At 42.3% G+C, this 20,044-nt stretch overlaps 1 protein-coding gene across 6 annotated transcripts in view; it reads left to right on the top strand.

The window, feature by feature from the left end:
• Nucleotides 1–19,832, top strand: part of LOC112258042 (glutamate receptor 4) — a 176,005-nt gene extending 156,173 nt beyond the window's left edge. For 2 of the 6 annotated variants that reach the window (XM_042326950.1, XM_042326955.1), the window contains 4 exons: nt 2,323–2,570; nt 5,945–6,059; nt 9,474–9,611; nt 18,240–19,832. In XM_042326950.1, coding sequence (XP_042182884.1) covers nt 2,323–2,570; nt 5,945–6,059; nt 9,474–9,611; nt 18,240–18,404 — 666 coding nt within the window. In that variant the 3' untranslated portion in view covers nt 18,405–19,832. Of the gene's footprint in view, nt 1–2,322; nt 2,571–5,944; nt 6,060–6,885; nt 7,046–9,473; nt 9,612–18,239 lie in introns of those variants that run through there. The other 4 variants (XM_042326951.1, XR_006084100.1, XM_042326952.1 and 1 more) reach the window with 4 other exon arrangements.
• The last annotated feature ends 212 nt before the right edge of the window (nt 19,833–20,044 follow it).

Genomic DNA, 20,044 nt, shown 5'->3' with positions numbered 1-20,044 from the left:
CGTGAGGAAATGGTAAGGTAATAAAAATAGGCCATAGTAGCGAAGTAAAAACAATTTAGCAAATTGACACTGGAGTGATAAATGTGCAGATGATGATGTGCAAGTAGAAATACTGGTGTGCAAAAGAGCAGAAAAGTAAATAAAAACAATATGGGAATGAGTTAGGTAGATTGGATGGGCTATTTACAGATGGGCTATGTACAGCTGCAGCGATCGGTTAGCTGCTCAGATAGCTGATGTTTAAAGTTAGTGTTTAAATATAAGTCTCCAGCTTCATCAATATTTGCAATTTGTTCCAGTCATTGGCAGCAGAGAACTGGAAGGAAAGGCGGCCAAAGGAGGTGTTGGCTTTGGGGGTGACCAGTGAGATACACCTACTGGAGCACGTGCTACGGGTGGGTGTTGTTATCGTGACCAGTGAGCTGAGATAAGGCGGAGCTTTACCGAGCAAAGGCTTATAGATGACCTGGATCCAGTGGGTCTGGCGACGAATATGTAGCGAGGGCCAGACGACTAGAGCAAACAGGTCGCAGTGGTGGGTGGTATATGGGGCTATGGTGACAAAACGGATGGCACTGTGATAGACTGCATACAGTTTGCTGAGTAGAGTGTTGGAGTTTATTTTGTAAATGACATCGCCGAAGTCAAGGATCGGTAGGATAGTCAGTTTTACTTGGGTATGTTTGGCGGCGTGAGTGAAGGAGGCTTTGTTGCAAAATAGAAAGCTGATTCTAGGTTTAATTTTGGATTGGAGATGTTTAATATGCATAACACGTCAACCCTCTTACCCATCGATAGACAGGCTAGAAATGTTTTATAAATTTCACCTCTCCACAGTTCCTAAACAATTTCAATGCAATTTTATGACTCAAAGAAGTGTCTTCAACTAGAAGGCACTTTTTTTTAACTCTCCTAGCTGTGCCATGGAGGAATTAGAGCCAGCACACTTGTAGTTGTTTCATTTGGAATGCAACCCTGCATTCCCAACGTCACACAATTACTGGTATTGTTTACGCAGTTAAAAGAAACGGTACGATAAATCGCATCAGGTGGTCAGGTGGGCATGATTTGAGTGCTTGTTCTATTGCCAACGTGACTAGCTAAGTTATTAAATACAATCGTTCAGTGTTAGGCTTTCACAAGGCAATTCAAAGAAACAGATGGTAATTTTGGTGTGCATAGAAGGGTAGCATGAGTGCATTCAGATGCATGTGCCCTGCAAATGTTCTTCTCTATAAACAAACATAGGCTCAATCTGTTCAGCACAACCCAGGTTACGGCGCCATGTCATCTTGTAACTGTACACCAAACACTGATCATAAAGGTTGACACTGTATACGACGTGAGTTTTATGATACGGGAATGTGAAGTGCACATTTGGACTCACGGGTGTTTGGCTCGCTTGTATGACATGCAAGATGACATGGCATCATACCCTGGGTTGTTCTGAACAGAATGAGCCAGTGTTTGTTTATAGGGAAGAATGCACACGCACCTGAATGCACTCATGCCTCCTTTCTATGCGCACCAAAATTACGATCCGCTTCTTTGAATTTCCTCGTGAAAGCCTAACACTGTAAGATTGTATGACATCAAAGCTGTATTGATTATAATCCTCAACATCTCATCTTTCAAAATACATTGAGTCATCTTCATTTACAGCATTTCCCTCACTCAGACAACAACAAATGTGCAATTACCGGGAAGGATGGGGTAATCTTCTAGTCACGCGTGCGGTGCTCAAGTTCAGAACAGTTGTCAGTCACAACCAATACAGCGCTGTGAAATGCAGAGCCAGAGCTCTGACGTCATGTACAGCATGTTACTGTACAGCCACTTATTAGTGCCCAAACCGGATATTTTCAATCCGTAAATGTTAAGGGCTACCGTCTTGAGATGGGAAAACATGTTTTTGTTATGAAGTTGAACATGTGCTCTTTATGACAGAAAGTTTCTTTTGACCAAGTTACACTTCTGAAAAGGCTCCAAATTGGTGGAACGACCCAGTTACTAGAAAGAAAAATATAGTATGAGAATTCAGGGTACTGGATCAGCTCTGACACACACAAACACACGCATGACACCATACTGGTCAGATCATTCAAGCACACTCGTTCACTCAGGGAGGAGTGTGTTTTTACAGTAACTGTTTTCAGTCGACACTCGCTCGACACTCGCTCCTCCACCAGTGACTCTGTACTATACGTTAACCCCTCCATGTCCTCGTCTCTACTTGGCTGTGCTCTCTCTATGCTCTCTCCACCCTCCTCCACCTCTACTCTTCCTCCACCCCTCCCCTGATCTGCCCCAAACCAACCACAGAGGTCAAAGATCGCAGTCTACGAGAAGATGTGGGGCTACATGAAGTCGGCCGAGCCGACTGTGTTTACCAAGAACACCCAGGAGGGGGTTGTACGTGTGCGGAAGAGCAAAGGGAAGTACGCTTTCCTATTGGAGTCAACTATGAATGAGTACACGGAACAGCGGAAGCCCTGCGACACCATGAAGGTCGGCGGAAACCTGGACTCCAAAGGATACGGAGTGGCCACCCCCAAGGGTTCACTGTTAAGGTGGGTGGAGTGGTATAACAATATGTCCAAGCTGTGCGTGTTGTTATGTTATTCCACCTTCCCTGGCGTGCTGCCTGAATATGTATAGTAACGCTCATATAATGCTCATCTAACACTTCTTTTTTTGTTAAGTTTGAGTTATGGTGAGTTTGGTTTGGGACAATTTTTTCATGTTCATGAAGGTATAGGTGTAGTGGCTTTTACATTTGTGTTTGGTGTGGCGTGGCATGCGGTCATGGCAACAGTTGGTGTTGTTGCAGCTCTACTTCCTTGTTGCCAGGTAATGTTTGTGCTGCTTTATGTTGGTGTGTCAGTAGGAGTCAAAACAGCATGTTGATAAGCCTTAATATTATTCTTAAGTATTACTATGACCAATGTTGCAGAATTCTGTTAACTTTCCCCAAATTCCTGGATTTCCTGCTTATTCCCCCCGGAATCTGTGAATATCACGAACTGGAATTTCTGGAAAACCTGGGAATTTGGGGAAAATTACCGGAATGTTGCAACCATAGCTGCATTACATAGGCAATAGAGTGCTATTTGGGATGCAGACATAGTAAGTTTCATATGAGATGGTGGGATATCAGTGATGTGAATGCTCAGTCCTGTCTGACTTGGCTGGACTCTAGAGCTGATTTATACACAGTGGAATTTACAGGCCTGCCGAAAAATACAATGTCATTCCCACTCACCACGGGGAGTTAGTTTCAATTCGCCAAAACTAGAAACTCTCATCTATCAAAAGAATGGGAGCAAGCTCATACTGAAAGGAATTGAAAAATGTAATAGAGCCTAGATTGAGTGTGTCTGTGTGTGCGCACAGTAGCAACGGTTGTCAAAATTGATAAAAGGTCATAAACACGGTTCTGATAAATGTAACAGCTGCATAATGGAGTGAGATACTCAACGCTATTAGGATAAACCAGATCTAAATCCACTGGATTATAGCAGTGTGTTTCAGCCATCATAACATCAACAGGAAAATGTGCTTTGTACAAGCAAGAGACTGTGCATTGGTTTTCTTTTTAAATAAATTGATCTAGCAACAATTAAGTGACAAGTGAACTAACACCCCACAAAAACAGGAAAATAATGGCTGGAAAGTGGGGAATACTGAGGTGGGCTGGGCATGCACTTTGCTTGGAACATATGTGCGCGCACACACACACTATTGCCACTAAACTCATCTGAATCCAACTCCAATCCTGTAAATTCCACTGACGAGCTTCTCTAGAAGGCAACGACATGGGTTTGCAATGTAAACAGCGACTGGTACTGGATTTACCGACTGTTTTCAGCAAGAGGAGTCACTGACCGATCACAGTAGTTCCAGATGGCGGCCATTTTTATTTTGTTAAATTATCAGTCGCGTTCCCCCGGCTCGGACGTTGCATGCATCAACCAATGATTGCGTGTCACGTCATCAACAGACAGATTGCTCTAACATACGATGTGGTTCGCTGATACTTTAAAATACCTATCCATCAATGTTCCCCCAAATCTTTTGGGGCACTAAGCAACTGTTAGGTCTTGTGAGCGAAAATGTCGTGGAACTTCCGGCGTGCGTTTACAGTGAACACTGAGACTGTACCCTTACAGTTTTAGACAATAGCCTATCGGCTATTTGAGCATAATGTAGGCCTACCAACAAAATCAATGGAGCGAATCCCATAATATTTTCACGTGGAAATAGCTTTTGATATCTTTGATGTTGCCTACAGTAGCCTATATGTGGTGTTCAATGCAGGCCTATTGCATGAGACTTTTAAAAACGTTTTTACATTATGAAGGGCATTCCATTAATTCATGATTTTTGACTTGGTCTGTAAGACTGTGGGCCAAATAGGTGACTGTACATGGCATTGTCTTGTGTTGTATAATAATACAACATAAAATGAGTTATTATTATCATACAGAGAATTAGACAATGTAGGCTACCCCTCTGCCCGTGGGCTTATTTACATATTCAAGCCTGTCTCAAAATACAACACTGCCCCTTTAATTAAGACACACGTTTTTTACCTGACTAGTTTATCAAACACAGATTGAAATGTAGCCTACACATTTTGTGCTCATGTAGGAAGTAGTAACTCCCCATTGCTGACCCATACTTATTTTTAACTCTGCTAATACCTCGCTAACTAGCAAAGAATATGAACAAATGTGCACAGGTGTGGCCCTGTGCTCTGATCTGAATTGATCTGAAAAGCACATTCACTCACGGGTGGCTCTGTCTACAACAAAATCACAAACTCGTTCTTACAAAGTTAGATTTGTTTTGTTTTGTTTTGTTGCATTGAAAAGGGGCTGATATAATGTTGATTTGATCACAGAAAAAACGTTGTTCTATATCGTGCAAACTAATGGGGCGAACTCAGTGAAGTTTAGTCTCTTGTGTCTCTGCGCCGCAGTCCTGGAGGAAGTGCGTGGCCACGCACTCGCGCAGTTTAGAGGGAACATTGCTATCCAGGCGTTGTAAGATCAGCATGCATCAGCAATGCCTGGGCAGAGGAACCCGCCCACTATCTTCTGTCAGTCACTTCTGTGGTTGTCACCATGGAAACTCACAAATCAGCATGCAGAGCGGCTATGTCAGACTAAGCAGCTATTTCACAAGGCATTAACCCTAAAGTGACCCTAAAAGGTTAAACAAGGTGACGTTTAATTACATTTTTCTTTTTTCTCATCAGCTTTTACTGAAATATTTATTTTAATGCTGTCAGTTAAGCTACATTTCTGTCTCTCATTGTCAATGTGTACCTGATATTCCTGAAAAGTACAGTTGAAATGCACTGAATGCACATGGACAAATCTCTCTTGATGCAAGTTTTACTCCTCTGAATCAAAATATATATCAAAATGATGTTACTACACAATCTTTTCCCTATGGGCACTACATAGGGAATAGGGTGCTATTTTGGATACACCATATGTGTAATGGAGTTTAACCATCAATCAGGTAATGTACAGAAAAACAAAGGCCACAGGGATACAACCAAGGAAACAAATAGAGATTTAAGTTTAATTTACTTCAATTTAGTTTCCTTGGATCAAACTTTGAAGTGAACCAAGTATCAACGAGAGGTTTGTCCGTTCTGTAAATGAGGGTCCTATCTGTGAGGCAAATACTAACTTCCACTTAAGTCAAAATGATACCGTCTCAAAGTGTCTTAAGTGGAAGTTATTGTTCACTTGTTTGTGTATGGAGGGAGGGTGGGAGAGGGAGTGAGGGTTTATTGTTACAGACAGAGCATTAACACACCCCTATTTCCACCCTTGTCCCCCCTTTATAATCCCCCCTTTCCCCCTCCTATCCCCAATTGGATGCTATCGACTCACCTTCACTCACCCAAATATGTTTTATCATTTTCAAGAAGCGCAGTTAACCTGGCAGTGTTAAAACTGAATGAACAAGGCCTGTTGGACAAATTGAAAAACAAGTGGTGGTACGACAAGGGAGAGTGTGGCAGCGGCGGAGGTGGCGAGAAGGTTAGCCATCCTTGTGTCAGCCCCATGCCGATTGGGTAAAACTGTTCTCGTGGTAACAGGTGCATCTGCCGGGGCGACACCCATCGTGTGACCAACAGTGGCGTTGTGAGCTGCCACAGTGGCACATACTATAGTTCTGGACGTGTTGAGAGCGATTACTGTCAAACCACAAATATTCGCTTTTGGTAGATGTTAATATTGTTCACCTATTTGTAACCTAAAGCTTAAATGAATAATTTTTGAAGATACCTTGAAGTCAGTCACATTGTGTAGTCCCACTAAACACTACATTGTGCCTGCCATAAATGTACAGTATCTTATGGCGAAACATGAAGTTGTCCTTCACGGGGCTTCACTTGAAAAAGAGATGTACATCTCAATATGACTTCCATAGTTAAAAAACGGATAAATATATATATTTTTAATTCTTTTCTTTTTTTATTGTTGTTGACTTTGGTACAAAATTCAGCCAATAGTTGTAGCTTCACAGTAATAACCTCTGATTGGTTGTTGTGAGATAGGCCTCGGCAGTATGTGCCCGTTCCAGAAAGCGATGCAGTGGGGGCCCCATGTATATTTCTGTAGTGCTCAGCCCCTCAGGCACCCATAAACCAACCCCCTAGCCCCCTCTCCACTACCACGAGCATAGAGACATGTAAACCAATGGGGCCCCTGTCTCTGTCACTTTCAGCTGTTAAGTGCTCTGTATGGGCTCTTTACATTTTTGACTGAATAACATAAAATAACATGTCCTATGATGTTATTTATGTTATTTCCCCCCCTGACCCCTCCCCGACCCCTCGACCTCACACGTGCGGTTTCGAAGAACTCCAGTAAACCTAGCCGTGTTGAAACTGAGTGAATCAGGCGTCTTAGACAAGCTGAAAAACAAATGGTGGTACGATAAGGGCGAGTGTGGACCCACGGCCTCAGGAAGTAAGGTCAGTCTCCTGCAAGTCCTGGGACCACACCTCCTCACTGACTGTTCTGTCACACTGATGAACCCCACCGCAAACAGACAGATAGGAAGATAGGCAGACAAGCATGGAGGCAGGCAGGTAGAAAGGCAGACAGACACAGGCAGATGGAGGCAGGCAGACAGAGAGGCAGGCAGGTAGCCAGGCAGACGGATAGGGAGGCAGGAGAGCAGGCAGGCTGGCTGACACACACACATACACACACAAAGATAGGACAGAGAGAGACTTAAGGCGTAGCCTGAGGGATACAATACATCCCACTAGAAGGCATGCTCACAATTCAGTGGTAGCAGCATCACAGCAATGTATGAAATGGTGAGACCTGCAGGATCACATTGATATGGTTGTCACCGGTATCTGTGCCACACTTAGTAGTGTATACTTAGTAGTGCACTTAGCAGTGCATGTATTAAAGTTGTGCAGTTGTAATGTCACGGCAGATTATTAGTGTCATAGAAGTAGAATGAGTGGAACAGGCATGGAACCTCTTACCTTGACTGGTAAACTGTATTATATTTCTATGAATAGTATGCCAGTCATTCTAGCCCACTCTAGATTGGTTCTAGTAAGTTTATCCATTGGGCAATACTCAATCATGTAAAGAGAACTCCTGCCTCAACAAAGCAGCATGTAAACACCTTAGGGTCAAAAGTACTTGTCAAGTGTATTTCCTTGTCATGTATAATTAAAAAGTAGATCTCAAGTTTTGAAGATTTGTTTGAAAGTTCTCTCCAACACTCCAATCAGCAGTAGATAAGATGCAAGGCAGCATTTCGTAAAATCTCAAACCTAAACAGATTCCTTTCGACAAGGAAGCCTCCCCTTTAGGAGCAGGCGACTAACCTGAAAAGTGGGATATAAGAAACGTGAAAGAGCTGCACCCTTTGTCTTAAATCACAGCGTCTAATTACACAATGACTATAAGCAGAGATAACAGAGGGCTAGGGAGCTACTTGAGAGTGGAGACCAAGGACATTTCTAACTGAGTCATTTAGGCAGCTAGTGAATTTAGAATAATTGTTTTCCTCCTTAATTGCTGTAAAAATGTCATAGTCACACTTTATCAAGACATCATTAGATTGGTTGGCATGGGAACATCATGGTGATATAGGCTGTAGCAGTAGCCACAGAGCTGAAAGCAAGAGCAGGTCTGAACTGGAAATTGTATATATATGTGTGTGTGAGTTTGGCAAAGTGTGTTTGTGTGTGTTTTAGATTTGTCAACTATGTATTTGTGCATGTGTGTTGTAATGTGTAATATAATTGCCTGGTGCAGTGAATTCGGAAAGTATTCAGACCTCTTGACATTTTTCACATTTTGTTAGCCTTATTCTAAAATTGATTAAATCATTATTTTCCTTCAACAATCTACACACAATACCCCACAATACCCCAGAAACAGTTTAGATTTGTTTTCCAATTTATATATTTTTTTTCACTGAAATATCAGATTTATGTAAGTATGCAGACCCTACACTCAGTACTTTGTTGAATCACCTTTGGCAGCAATTACAGCCTCGAGTCTTCTTGTGTATGGCGCTTCAAGCTTGGCATACCTGTATTTGGGGAGTTTCTCCCATTCTTCTTTGCAGATCCTCTCAAGCTCTGTCAGGTTGGATGTGGAGCATTGCTGCGCAGCTAATTTCAGGTCTCTCCAGAGATTCAAGTCTGGGCTCTGGCTGGGCCACTCAAGGACATTCAGAGACTTGTCCTGAAGCCACTCCTGCATTGCCTTGGCTATGTGCTTAGGGTCGTTGTCCTGTTGGAAGGTGAACCTTCGCCCCAGTCTGAAGTCCTGAGCGCTCTGGAGCAGGTTTTCATCAAGGACCTCTACTTTGCTCCGTTCATCTTTGCCTCGATCCTGACTAGTCTCCCAGTTCCTGCCACTGAAAAATATCCCCACAGCATGATGCTGCCCCCACCATGCTTCACCGAAGGGATGGTGCCAGGTTTCCTCCAGACGTGTCGCTTGGCATTCAGGCCAAAGAGTTGAATCTTGGTTTCATCAGACCAGTTGAATCTTGTTTCTTATGGCCTGAGAGTACTTTAGGGGCCTTTTGGCGGGCTGTCGTGCCTTTTACTGAGAAGTGGGAATTTCGAGTCTCATAGCAAAGGGTCTGAATAGTGATGTAAATAAGGTATATCTGTTTTTTATTTTTTTAAATTTGCAAACATTTATAGAAATCTGTATTCACATTTTCATTATGGGGTATTGTGTGTAGATTGATGAGGAAATTGTTTTATTTCATCCATTTTAGAATAAGGCTGTAACATAACAAAATATGGAAAAAGTCAAGGGGTCTGAATACTTTCCGAAGGCACTGTATATATGAGTAGATATGTGAGTATGTTTGCATGTGTGTGTGTTCTCAACCCCCCACCACAGCCACGTCTCTGATTTCCTGTCTGCCCTGTGTCTCTCCTCCAACCGCCCCAGGACAAGTCGTCTCAAGCCCTGTCGTTGAGCAACGTGGCGGGGGTCTTCTATATCCTCGTGGGGGGCCTGGGCCTGGCCATGCTGGTGGCCCTCATTGAGTTCTGCTACAAGTCCCGGAACGAGGCCAAGCGAATGAAGGTGGAGGCACCGACGTCTGAACACCACCACCCAAACCAACACCACCTCCCCCACCACCTAACCCCTAGCAGCCCCCATCCCAGCTGCTCCAACCCCAGAACAAGCCCTCAACCCAGTCACAGTCCAGGCTACAGTCCTGGCTATAGTCCCGGCCACAGCCCCAGCCCTTCCCCAAGCACCCAAAACTTAGCCACGTGTAGTGAGGTTTTCGACGGTTACGGAAGCAATGAGGATGTTAAGATATAATGCTGGTACAGGAATAGCCCCTTCCATCCCCCACCCACCCCTCTAGGCCCCCCTTCTATGGTACTGTAAGTTGAACCTCCCTTATTGGCCACTAGCTAGCTTGCCTTGCTGCTGATTGACTGTGTGGCAATGCTTCCTCTAATTCTTCTGCTTTGTGATTAGCTTGTTTGTGGTCATGTGACGTCCTTGTCTGTCTCCTGGCTTCCCAGTGGGGGCTTTAATATGGCCGCAGCCGCTATTGTCTGTTTGGCTGCAGACAATGGGCTCTATTTTAACAAACCTAACACAATGGTAAATCTTAGTGCTGGCGGTAGCGTTATAGGTTCGGGGTTGTGCCAGAAATATTTTTGCTATTTTCACAAATGAATAATGGACACAGTAGCTGGTGGTGGCAAAAGCCTAGATTTTGATAAACCAGTTGTCGGTGTTTCAAGGCTTGGCCCCTCACTTACCAATTAGAACAGGCTCCATATGTGGTTGCTTCAAGTTGTGTATTTATGGTATTTTATGTGTTGCATTGTCATCAACTCCAATTCAAATGTTAGTCCCTTATAGCCTAGTTCGTTAAATATGTTTGCGGCCTTTGATATGGCATTATAGGACAAATTAATACAATAGTTTAGAGGAGCTTGTCTTTGGTTTTCGGAGGGGCACTCTTTGAAAATGGGGATGGGTAACCATCTTGAACAAGCAAAATGCAGGTATGTAAATTGTGAACAATGAAAAGGTATTAGGTTTAAAGAAAAACGATGCTGCTTAACCAGCCTTGACCAAGGGGAAGGTAGGTTATGCTTGGTTTTTAATCAAATTAAACAAAATGGGGGGAGCCAATCGTTTCTTATATTTCTAATACGAGATTCACCGGCACAAAAGGCACATCTTTTCTTCCATGGGCACTGTGAGTCATGGCTAGATAGGCTGCGCTTCCTCTCTCAAATTCCATGCCATTATCAACTGATTTGCCATTAAGAACTGCTTTTTATAGGTCTTAAAACTACCCATTAGAGCTGCATGAAATTGTCACTTTTGCACTTGTTTTTAACCCTTAACTCTTGTGGAAATTGGCTTATATGGATAGGGCTACATTGAAATGTTTCTTCCAGAAAAATATGGAAAGCATATGCATAACCATGGTAGCAATTAAAAGTGTACAATTTGGAGATTATGGGAAAATGTTAGACTAAAGGTGAGAACACAACAGTTTTCCTGACACAAGACTAAATCCAAATATTACGCTGTTGATTTTATGTGCGTTTTACATTTACTGTACTTTTCACTGCATTTGTTGACAACAAAATCTGAAAATACTCAGGATACATTCAGTAACATGATAAGAATATTCTTGAAACATTTGGGGTAGGTGCAACATAAGAAAAAAACCTGGCAAGGGTTTGAGTGAGTGGTCTAACTAGAGTTTCCAAGTGGCCACACACCTCTCCAAAGTGTGCACAGTTCCTAAGTCATTTCAATGCCCTTTTATGACTAAAGGAAGAGTCTTCAACTATAAGGTGCTTTATGGAGCTCTCCCAGCTGAGGAACTAGAGCAAGCAAACTTGTAGTTGTTTTCTTTGGAACATAGCCCTGCACCCTTGCCTTTATACCACTACTGTGCTTGTTTACGCAATCCAAAAACTGTCCATTATAAATCACAATCTGGGTCAAGTGGGCATAATTTGAAAGCTTGTTCTATTGCCAACATGACTAGCTAAATTATAAAATATGATCGTACAGTGTTAAGCTTTCACTAGGCAATTCAGAGAAGTAGACAGTAATTTTGGAGCGCATAGAATGGAGTAATGAGTGTCTTCAGATGTGGTCCAAGGCAAATTTTCTTCGCAATACAACAAACACAGGCTCATTTAGTTCAAGACAACCCAGTGTATAACGCCATGCCATCTTGTTACTGTACAATCAACATAGTGATCATAAACATTGACCCTGTATATTACATGAGACTTATAATATGGAAATGTGAAGTGCACATTTGGACTAATGGGTGTTTGGCTTGTGACATCAAAGCAATATTTATTATTGTTAAAATCTTTAAAAACTTCTCATCTTTCAAAATACAGGGGTGTCACTTTGGTTTCATAAGTGGTGGGGACATAACCTGGCTGGGGGTACTCCCCGAAAATGTTTTTGTGGCATGTAAAGCTAATTTCCTGCGTTTTTGCACAACCCAATATGCAGACTCTATTTGGAACAAAAATTAAGCAAAAAATTCCTCCTGACAGAGCTGTTGTAACTGAGTCAGGTTTGTAGGCCTCCTTGTTTGCACACGCTTTTTCAGTTCTGCCCACAACATTTCTATGGGATTGAGGTCAGGGCTTTGTGATGGCCACTCCAATACCTTGACTTTGTTGTCCTTATTAAGCCATTTTGCCACAACTTTGGAAGTATCCTTGGAGTCATTGTCCATTTGGAAGACCCATTTGAGACCAAGCTTTAACTTCCTGACTGATGTCTTGAGATGTTGCTTCAATATATCCACGTAATTTTCCTTTCTCATGATGCCATCTATTTTGTGAAGTGCACCAGTCCCTCCTGCAGCAAATCATCCCCAAAATGATACTGCCACCCCCGTGCCTCACGGTTGGGATGGTGTCCTTAGGTTTGCAAGCCTCCCCCTTTTTCCTCCAAACATAACGATGGTCATTATGGCCAAACAGTTCTATTTTTGTTTCATCAGACGAGAGGACAAAAATCACGATATTTGTCCCCATGTGCAGTTGCAATCCGTAGTCTGGCTTTTTTATGGCGGTTTTGGAGCAGTGGCTTCTTCCTTGCTGAGCAGCCTTTCAGGTTATGTTGATATAGGACTCGTTTTACTGTGGATATAGATACTTTTGTACCTGTTTCCTCCAGCATCTTCACAAGGTCCTTTGCTGTTGTTCTGGGATTGATTTGCACTTTTCACACCAAAGTACGTTCATCTCTAGGAGACAGAACGTGTCTCTTTCCTGAGAGGATAATGGCTGCGTGGTCCCATGGTGTTTATACTTGCGTACCATTGTATGTAAAGATGAACGTGGTACCTTCAGGCGTTTGGAAATTGTTCTCAAGGATGAACCAGACTTGTGGAGGTCTACAATTTTTTTTCTGAGGTATTGGCTGATTTCTTTTGATTTTCCCATGATGTTAAGCAAAGAGGCACTGAGTTTGAAGGAAGGCCTTGAAATACATCCACAGATACACCTCAAATTATGTCAATTAGCCTATCAGAAGCTTCTAAAGCCATGACATCATTGTCTGGAATTTTCCAAGCTGTTTAAAGGCACAGTCAACTTAGTGTATGCAAACTTCTGACCCACTGGAATTGTGATACAGTGAATTATAAGTGAAATAATCTGTCTGTAAACAATTGTTTGAAAAATTACTTGTCATGCACAAAGTAGATGTCCTAACTGACTTGCCAAAACTATAGTTTCTTAACAAGAAATTTGTGGAGTGGTTGATAAACGAGTTTTAATGACTCCAACCCAAGTGTATGTAAACTTCTGACTTCAACTGTACATTAACACACAGTAAAAACAAATCATTCATATAATTAATCTCATTGGACTACTAGGACTGTAGAGCTCTTTTTACTATTTTTACAATATAGCTGGGTCGACCCGTCCTGTCTCTAGGGGTCCACCATCCTACAGCGCCTCAACACACCCCACTCAGCTTTAGGATCTTGGTGCCGCTTGCTTGGTGGTGCCCCTTGCTTAGTGGTGTTTCAGATTCTGGGGCCTTTCAGAACAGATGTGTGTATATATATATGTGTATATATATATGTATGTGTGACAGATCATGTGACACTTAGATGCACACAGGTGGACGTTATTTAACTAATTATGTGACTTCTGAAGGTAATAGGTTGCACCAGATCTTATTTAGGGGCTTCACAGCAAAGGGGGTGAATACATATGCACGCACCACTTTTCCCTTTATTTATTTTTTCATTTCACTTCACCAATTTGGACTATTTTGTGTATGTTCATTACATGAAATCCAAATAAAAATCTATCTAAATTACAGGTTGTAATGCAACAAAATAGGAAAATCGCCACGGGGGATGAATACATTTGCAAGCCACTATACCAGGTCTTCCTCTATCAATCCTTAATACAGTTTGGAAATCTGACCCTGCTGAGACCCCTGTCACCATCTGGTCCTAAAATGAGACATAACAAAGAATTATCTTGGTGTATATTTATACACTATATTATCCAAGAATTGAATCAATGGTTCAATAATTGAAATTACCATTATTCCCAGATCCCAGACTGTAGCTTTAGCTGCTGTCCTGTAGCTACTGTAGGTCTACCCATCTTTTTATCATTCACTGATATTGTTAAAAAATTCATCCAAGCTCTGGTCTTCCCTGGCTGTCTGACCCTGCTGTGACCCCTGTCACCATCTGATCCTGCTAGACATGATGAGTAAAATGTTGTGTACTGACTGCACTAGAGGGCTGCATTCCTGCAGGATGCCTTGCAGTTGGCTTTTTTCAAGTTGTTTTGCTGCAGGCAGGAGCGGGTGGTTAGACAGGACTTCGGGATGAAAATATTTGTGTTGTCCCACAGAGTATTTGGAAACTGTCATCCTTCTGCTTTGTATGCGTTAGCCTACCTATTGTATTAAAAGCACGTATTTTTCGCATTATTTATACACTCAAAATTCACTGTTTCAACTTCAGTAGCTCTCATAGTCTCCTACCTCTCCTAGTTGGGCGTGAGAGTTCAAGTGCGCCTAGTATGTGTGGTCTCATTGAAATAGAGTAGGTTGACTACATGGGCAGAAAATCGCGTCGCAGTTAGTTTACTATAGTGTCTGTATATAAATATTGATAATGGAAAGAAGTGGAGGGCGCTCAACCAACGTGAGTCGAAGTTCAATCAAATGATGTAATCATCATTGAAAAGGCACAATGCGCACATAGGTTAGGCTACTATGGTGAACGAGCATTATACCTTTTCATTTTCAATACGTAACCCATTTATTTGTCTCTGCCTGCAAATCGTCCTTCGAAAAGGGAAGCTGTATCCTATAGGACTATGCAAAACGAAGCAAGTGTTGCTATCGTCATTCTTGCTGTTTCCAGTTCAGTAGCCATACCTGTGAGATCAGGTGCGCATGTGGTCTCAATTAAATAGAGTAGTAGGCTATAGCGTATGTATACATGGGCGTTGAAGCACGGAGCAGTTATCTTTCCAAATAAATGTACTTCCTAAATAGGCCTATGATTAGGCTATAGTTTACTACATTGCCTAGCAATAGGCCTAAATATTGATCACCCTTATTTCTCCTGTCTGAAAATCTTCCCACTCCTAAAAGGTAGGCAATAAAAATAGCTCAAGAGAAAGTTTAAGTCTCTCCAACTCTGCTCTCTTCAAACTACATCTAGCATATTGGCTGATAGAGCCCAGTAATACAATATAAGGGCCATGTGAGAATCTCTGGTAACCTATTTCTTAAGTTCTTTTTGTGCATTTGATATTGGCTGTAGGCCACAAAAAGTGCTGGGACCATGGCTGCCAAGTGAGCTGTGTCACACATAAGCCTAAAATAACACTGCGGGACTGCAGTTGGACCAGTTCTGGTGGTAGCGGGTGGGAGTCGAACAGAAAGCCAGCAGGTGGGGATGAAGAAATCGGTCCTGGCTGACCTCTACTACTGTTTACCATGACAGTGAAGCCTGTAATGTGGGAGCTGTTTATTACTGTATCACTGTGAAAAGTAGGGATTTAGTTAGGGAAACTGACCGATCAATAATGTTACATTGCCATACTGACCAACAAAACTCACATTGATGTTCTGACATTTTTTCAGTGCAGTCTTCAAACGTTTAACCGATGGTTTCATTGTTTGATTAATTTCTAGCTAACATTAGCCAACTTTTGGCCAGCTCTCTCTCTCTCTCTAACAGTATATCAACTGGCGAAAGCTAGCCAAGTAAATTTACTTCTATTCTGAAATGGGACAAAACAAAAGGCTACAAAACATTTCCATACAAACAACAGCTGTCCGATAGTAATAATAGCCACCTTATATTGCTATCTGGCTGCTAGAGGCTAGAGCTGATCTGGCTGTGGTTGCTACTAGCTAGCGTAGCTTATTCATTCACCTCAGCCGAGACAGGATGAAACATTAGCTATCATTACATGTCAGTTACAATACTACTGAGCCCTGCGAATAAACACTAGTTGAAAAATGCAAATGCAGAATGTGGGGGGGACATGACCCCCGCGTCCCCAGTGAAAGTTGCACCCGAGTCCTTACATTTTACATTTCTCTCACTCAGATAACAAACTATCTGCAAACTAGCGGGTTGGATGAGGTCAACTTCTTGTCATGTGCAGTGCCCAAGTTCAGAATGGCTGTCAGTCAAAACCCATACAGAGCTGTGAAGTGGAGACCCAGAGCTCTAACATCATGTATAGCATGTTACTGTACAGCCACTGTGTTCTAATTTAGGTACTTTAAACGTATCCAAATAGGCAATTTTCAACCCGTATACGGGTACGAGTGTAAAGGGCTACAGACACGCCTCAAATATTGCCACCCCTCTCCCTCAGCGCCAGCGAGCTCAACGTTAGACATGCAGGTAAATTGCCAAACCTGGCATTAGGGATGGAAAATGCCAGTTTTTACATGATGAAATTGCAAACTAATGTTCATTTGACACTTGCGTCTCCTTAGCGCCAGCCAAAAATAGAGCCCAATGTCTCATGCTGTTGACTGACGAGTGTTACAAATTTCCAGAAACTTTCTCCAAATTCCCAGATTTGATAAGAATCACAGATGCAGGAATCCCTCCCTGCTTATTCCTCCCTGATTCTGGGAATGCTCCTACCGGGATTTCTGGAAATCTGGGAATATCAGGGTAGTTTCCCAGGCTTTCCAGGTATCCCAGGTTGAAGATTTCCTGTTGGAGTATTTCCTCCCTGCTTATTCCTTCCATGAATCCTCCAAACAGAATTTCTGAGAATTCTCAGGTTTTCTGGTAATGCTAGTTGGAGGATTTCCTCCCTGCTTACTGTATTTCCTCCTGATTCCGGGAATCTTCCAAACTGGAATGTTTGGGAAAAAGTTTCTGTAATTTCACAACCCTAACTATGACACCCAGGCACTTGCTCCTCTGTCTAAACCAGAAGGGAGAACCACAGGTTTTAATGAGAAAACAGCCCCATGCACACATAAAGCTAGATAAAGCAATATAACACTGTACATTATTGGGGAGTTAAAGCCTAAAGTAAGTGGAAGATAACTGCCCCTCTAAGAGTTATATTGATTTGAACTCCTATCTCTAAGATATTTCCCTCGGGTCCAGAGATATTAGACTTGCAGATCTACAGTCTCAGTCTCAGTATGTGTCTGACGTGGTTATGTGTCCCCTGTTGGTGCTCTCTCGACTCCCTCTTTATTCCCTTTACTGTTGCTTGGTCAGCTGCCCTGTGGTCCCTCACCCACACATGAATCATCCATTGTCTAATAACCATAGTAGTCAATGGAAGTCGTGTATTAAATGTACACATAAAGCGACGTAATAAGAAATTATTATTGAATGGCCCTGATGGATGTCCTGTAATTATGTGGTGTGACGTTGGATGTAGTTTCTGTACGATATTCATCCCCGACGTTACCCATCTTCATGATGATTCCTGATCTTAGAGCTTTTTGTAGTGATTTTGTAGTGTGGCAGGGTCCGAAAACCCATACTAGCATCCTAAATAGTAGGCCGTTTGAGTATGTGAAAAAATACAGTTTTATAGTATGTGACATTTAGAAAGTTGAGTATGCTTTAAATGCCCGGACGTCATACTAATTTCGGCTTCTCATGTAGTATGAATGAGTTGTAACCTTTTCAGGAATTTCACACCCACAATGCATTCAAACCGGATTCAAAGGAGAGCTTCCAGATTTGATAGTTCTCTGAAAGTAAACAAAAAAACGAATTGAAGATTGGAAATAAGACGAGAAAATATCAAGCTACGGCCATGGCATACTGCATACTTTTTACTAAACATTACGTCACAAATAGTATGCGACGATGAGTACATTTTATGCAGTTTAGGTGTTGTAGTATGCTAGTATGAGTATTCGGACATGGCCAATGTCGATATGAGCTGACATGTTTTATCTGTCCCTCTCTCACCTCTTTTTTCTCTCTTTCTTTCCCCCTTGCTCACTCTTTGCCTCCCCCTTGTTCTTTTCCCCCTCCCTCTTTCTCTATCTGTTCCCCCGTCTTCATCTTATTTTCATCTCTTCTCCCTACCTCCCTCTCCACTTCTCACTACCTCTCCCCTCTCTCTGTCTCTATCTCCCCTTTCTCTCTCATTACCCTTCCTCCCCCACCCATGTCCCTCTCTTCATGCCCCCCCCACCACCTCCCAGCTGACCTTCACAGAGGCCATGAGGAACAAGGCACGCCTGTCGATCACAGGCAGCGTGGGGGAAAACGGACGTGTCCTGACGCCTGACTGTCCCAAAGCGGTCCACTCGGGCCCCTCACTCCGCCAGAGCTCCGGCCTGGCCTTGGTCTCCTCCGAGCTCCCGTGAAAACCAAAAACCTTCAAAGTGCCTTAAAAAACTACCTACCCACAACCACCATATACCACAAAGACACAGGACAAGCACCACCCTAACCGGACACCACTATTGTCTGGGAAGAGAAGGACTATCTAACGTTGTGGACATTTTCTAATGTAGCAGAGATGGGGACTCTAGTGAATTGGTGGTCATTTTAAAAGGATTTCTGTGGAAAAGTACAATCTGGATTTTCACTATGGTCACGCTGGGGCTTATTGTAATCATGGTGGCGTTTCTCGGTGGAGAGGTGGAGATTGCGTCTGACATGTTCCACTCAAGACCCTGTACCAACTTACCATACCTCGCACTGGCGAAGGAAGAGGAGGAGAAACGAGAGTCAAGTGAAAATTAAAAGTAAATGACCAGAAAACTGTAAACTTTAAACGTGTAACTGTGTAACTCTGGGTTGCTGACTGTGAATTGGCAAACTGAATCACAATCAAAAAGTGGACAATATTTATTACCAGTTGAGAACAGTGTTTGAAAGACAACTGTCAGTCAACAATTCACTAAATATAAATCCCTGACATCAAGAGGCGGAGTGTCCCCCGGTGTCACCATGGAGATAAACTATAATTATTAATGAACTACAGTAACTCTTGACAATTAATATATGATAAATAAACTGTGAAGATTTAGTAAATATGTATATTCTGTGAAGACAAAGCTAAAGAAAAAATATTTGCGGTACATAGAGGAGACTGCATAACATGCTTGCTTTTTAAACAGATGTAAATAGCTGATTCGGTAGTGGACAGAAGACTGTTCTCTTTTTGTAAACATCTTTAAAGAAATAATTCATCGCAATAATGGATAAGACGTTTGAGGAGAGACATTGAGACAGTGTTTTATTTCTTCGATGTTCAGTACACAGAGTACTGTGTTCAGAAGACAGAGTGCTGAACATTCATGCTCAATGTTCCATGGGTATAGTATCAACTCTGCCCATCCAGATACCTGTTCCCTACATATTAATATATTCAGCGATGAATGTTAACTAGCCCCACCCAATCCTCTAGCCCCACCCCATCCTCTAGCCCCACCTCCTCACTGTGCAGTCGTAGACCAGAAAGTGTCTCTCATAGACCAAACTTTACATTTAAGCCCTTTACTTGCGTTTCCGCTGTCAAAATCGAACTATATATCGTTCGATCATTTTTTTTGTAACGAACAAATACACAAACTGTCCATCTCCTGGTTTTTCAGCGTCTTTTCAACGTTCACGGCTGTTGAACGTCTCTTTATCTGGGTAGATATTTTAGATTATTGTGTGTGGAGAGTATAACGCAAAAATGAAATGTGAAATGAGAAAAAAAAATTGTTCTCATTGCTATATTATTTTGAGAGTCAAAGCTATTTCCTATACAGTATTTATTAATAAAAAATCATGAAGAAGAAGAAGACACTGTTTGTATTATTGAGCCATGGTCAAAGCTTTGGCCCTCAACACTGTGGATCCTCAGTAGCAGGCTGGACACTATAGCAGAACATATGATCCCCTCCCTCTCATTGAAGTTATTAATGCATTGTTTGCAGAGGTCTCAACTCATGGCTGATGGAGGGACAATCTCTGGGCCCATGGGCCACAATAGGACACTGACTTTTACTAA

Source organism: Oncorhynchus tshawytscha, linkage group LG09 (genome assembly GCF_018296145.1).
Source record: "Oncorhynchus tshawytscha isolate Ot180627B linkage group LG09, Otsh_v2.0, whole genome shotgun sequence".
Classification (NCBI taxonomy): domain Eukaryota; kingdom Metazoa; phylum Chordata; class Actinopteri; order Salmoniformes; family Salmonidae; genus Oncorhynchus; species Oncorhynchus tshawytscha.
The sequence above is the reverse complement of the archived record's forward strand: the minus strand, read 5'-3'. Positions and strand labels throughout refer to the sequence as shown.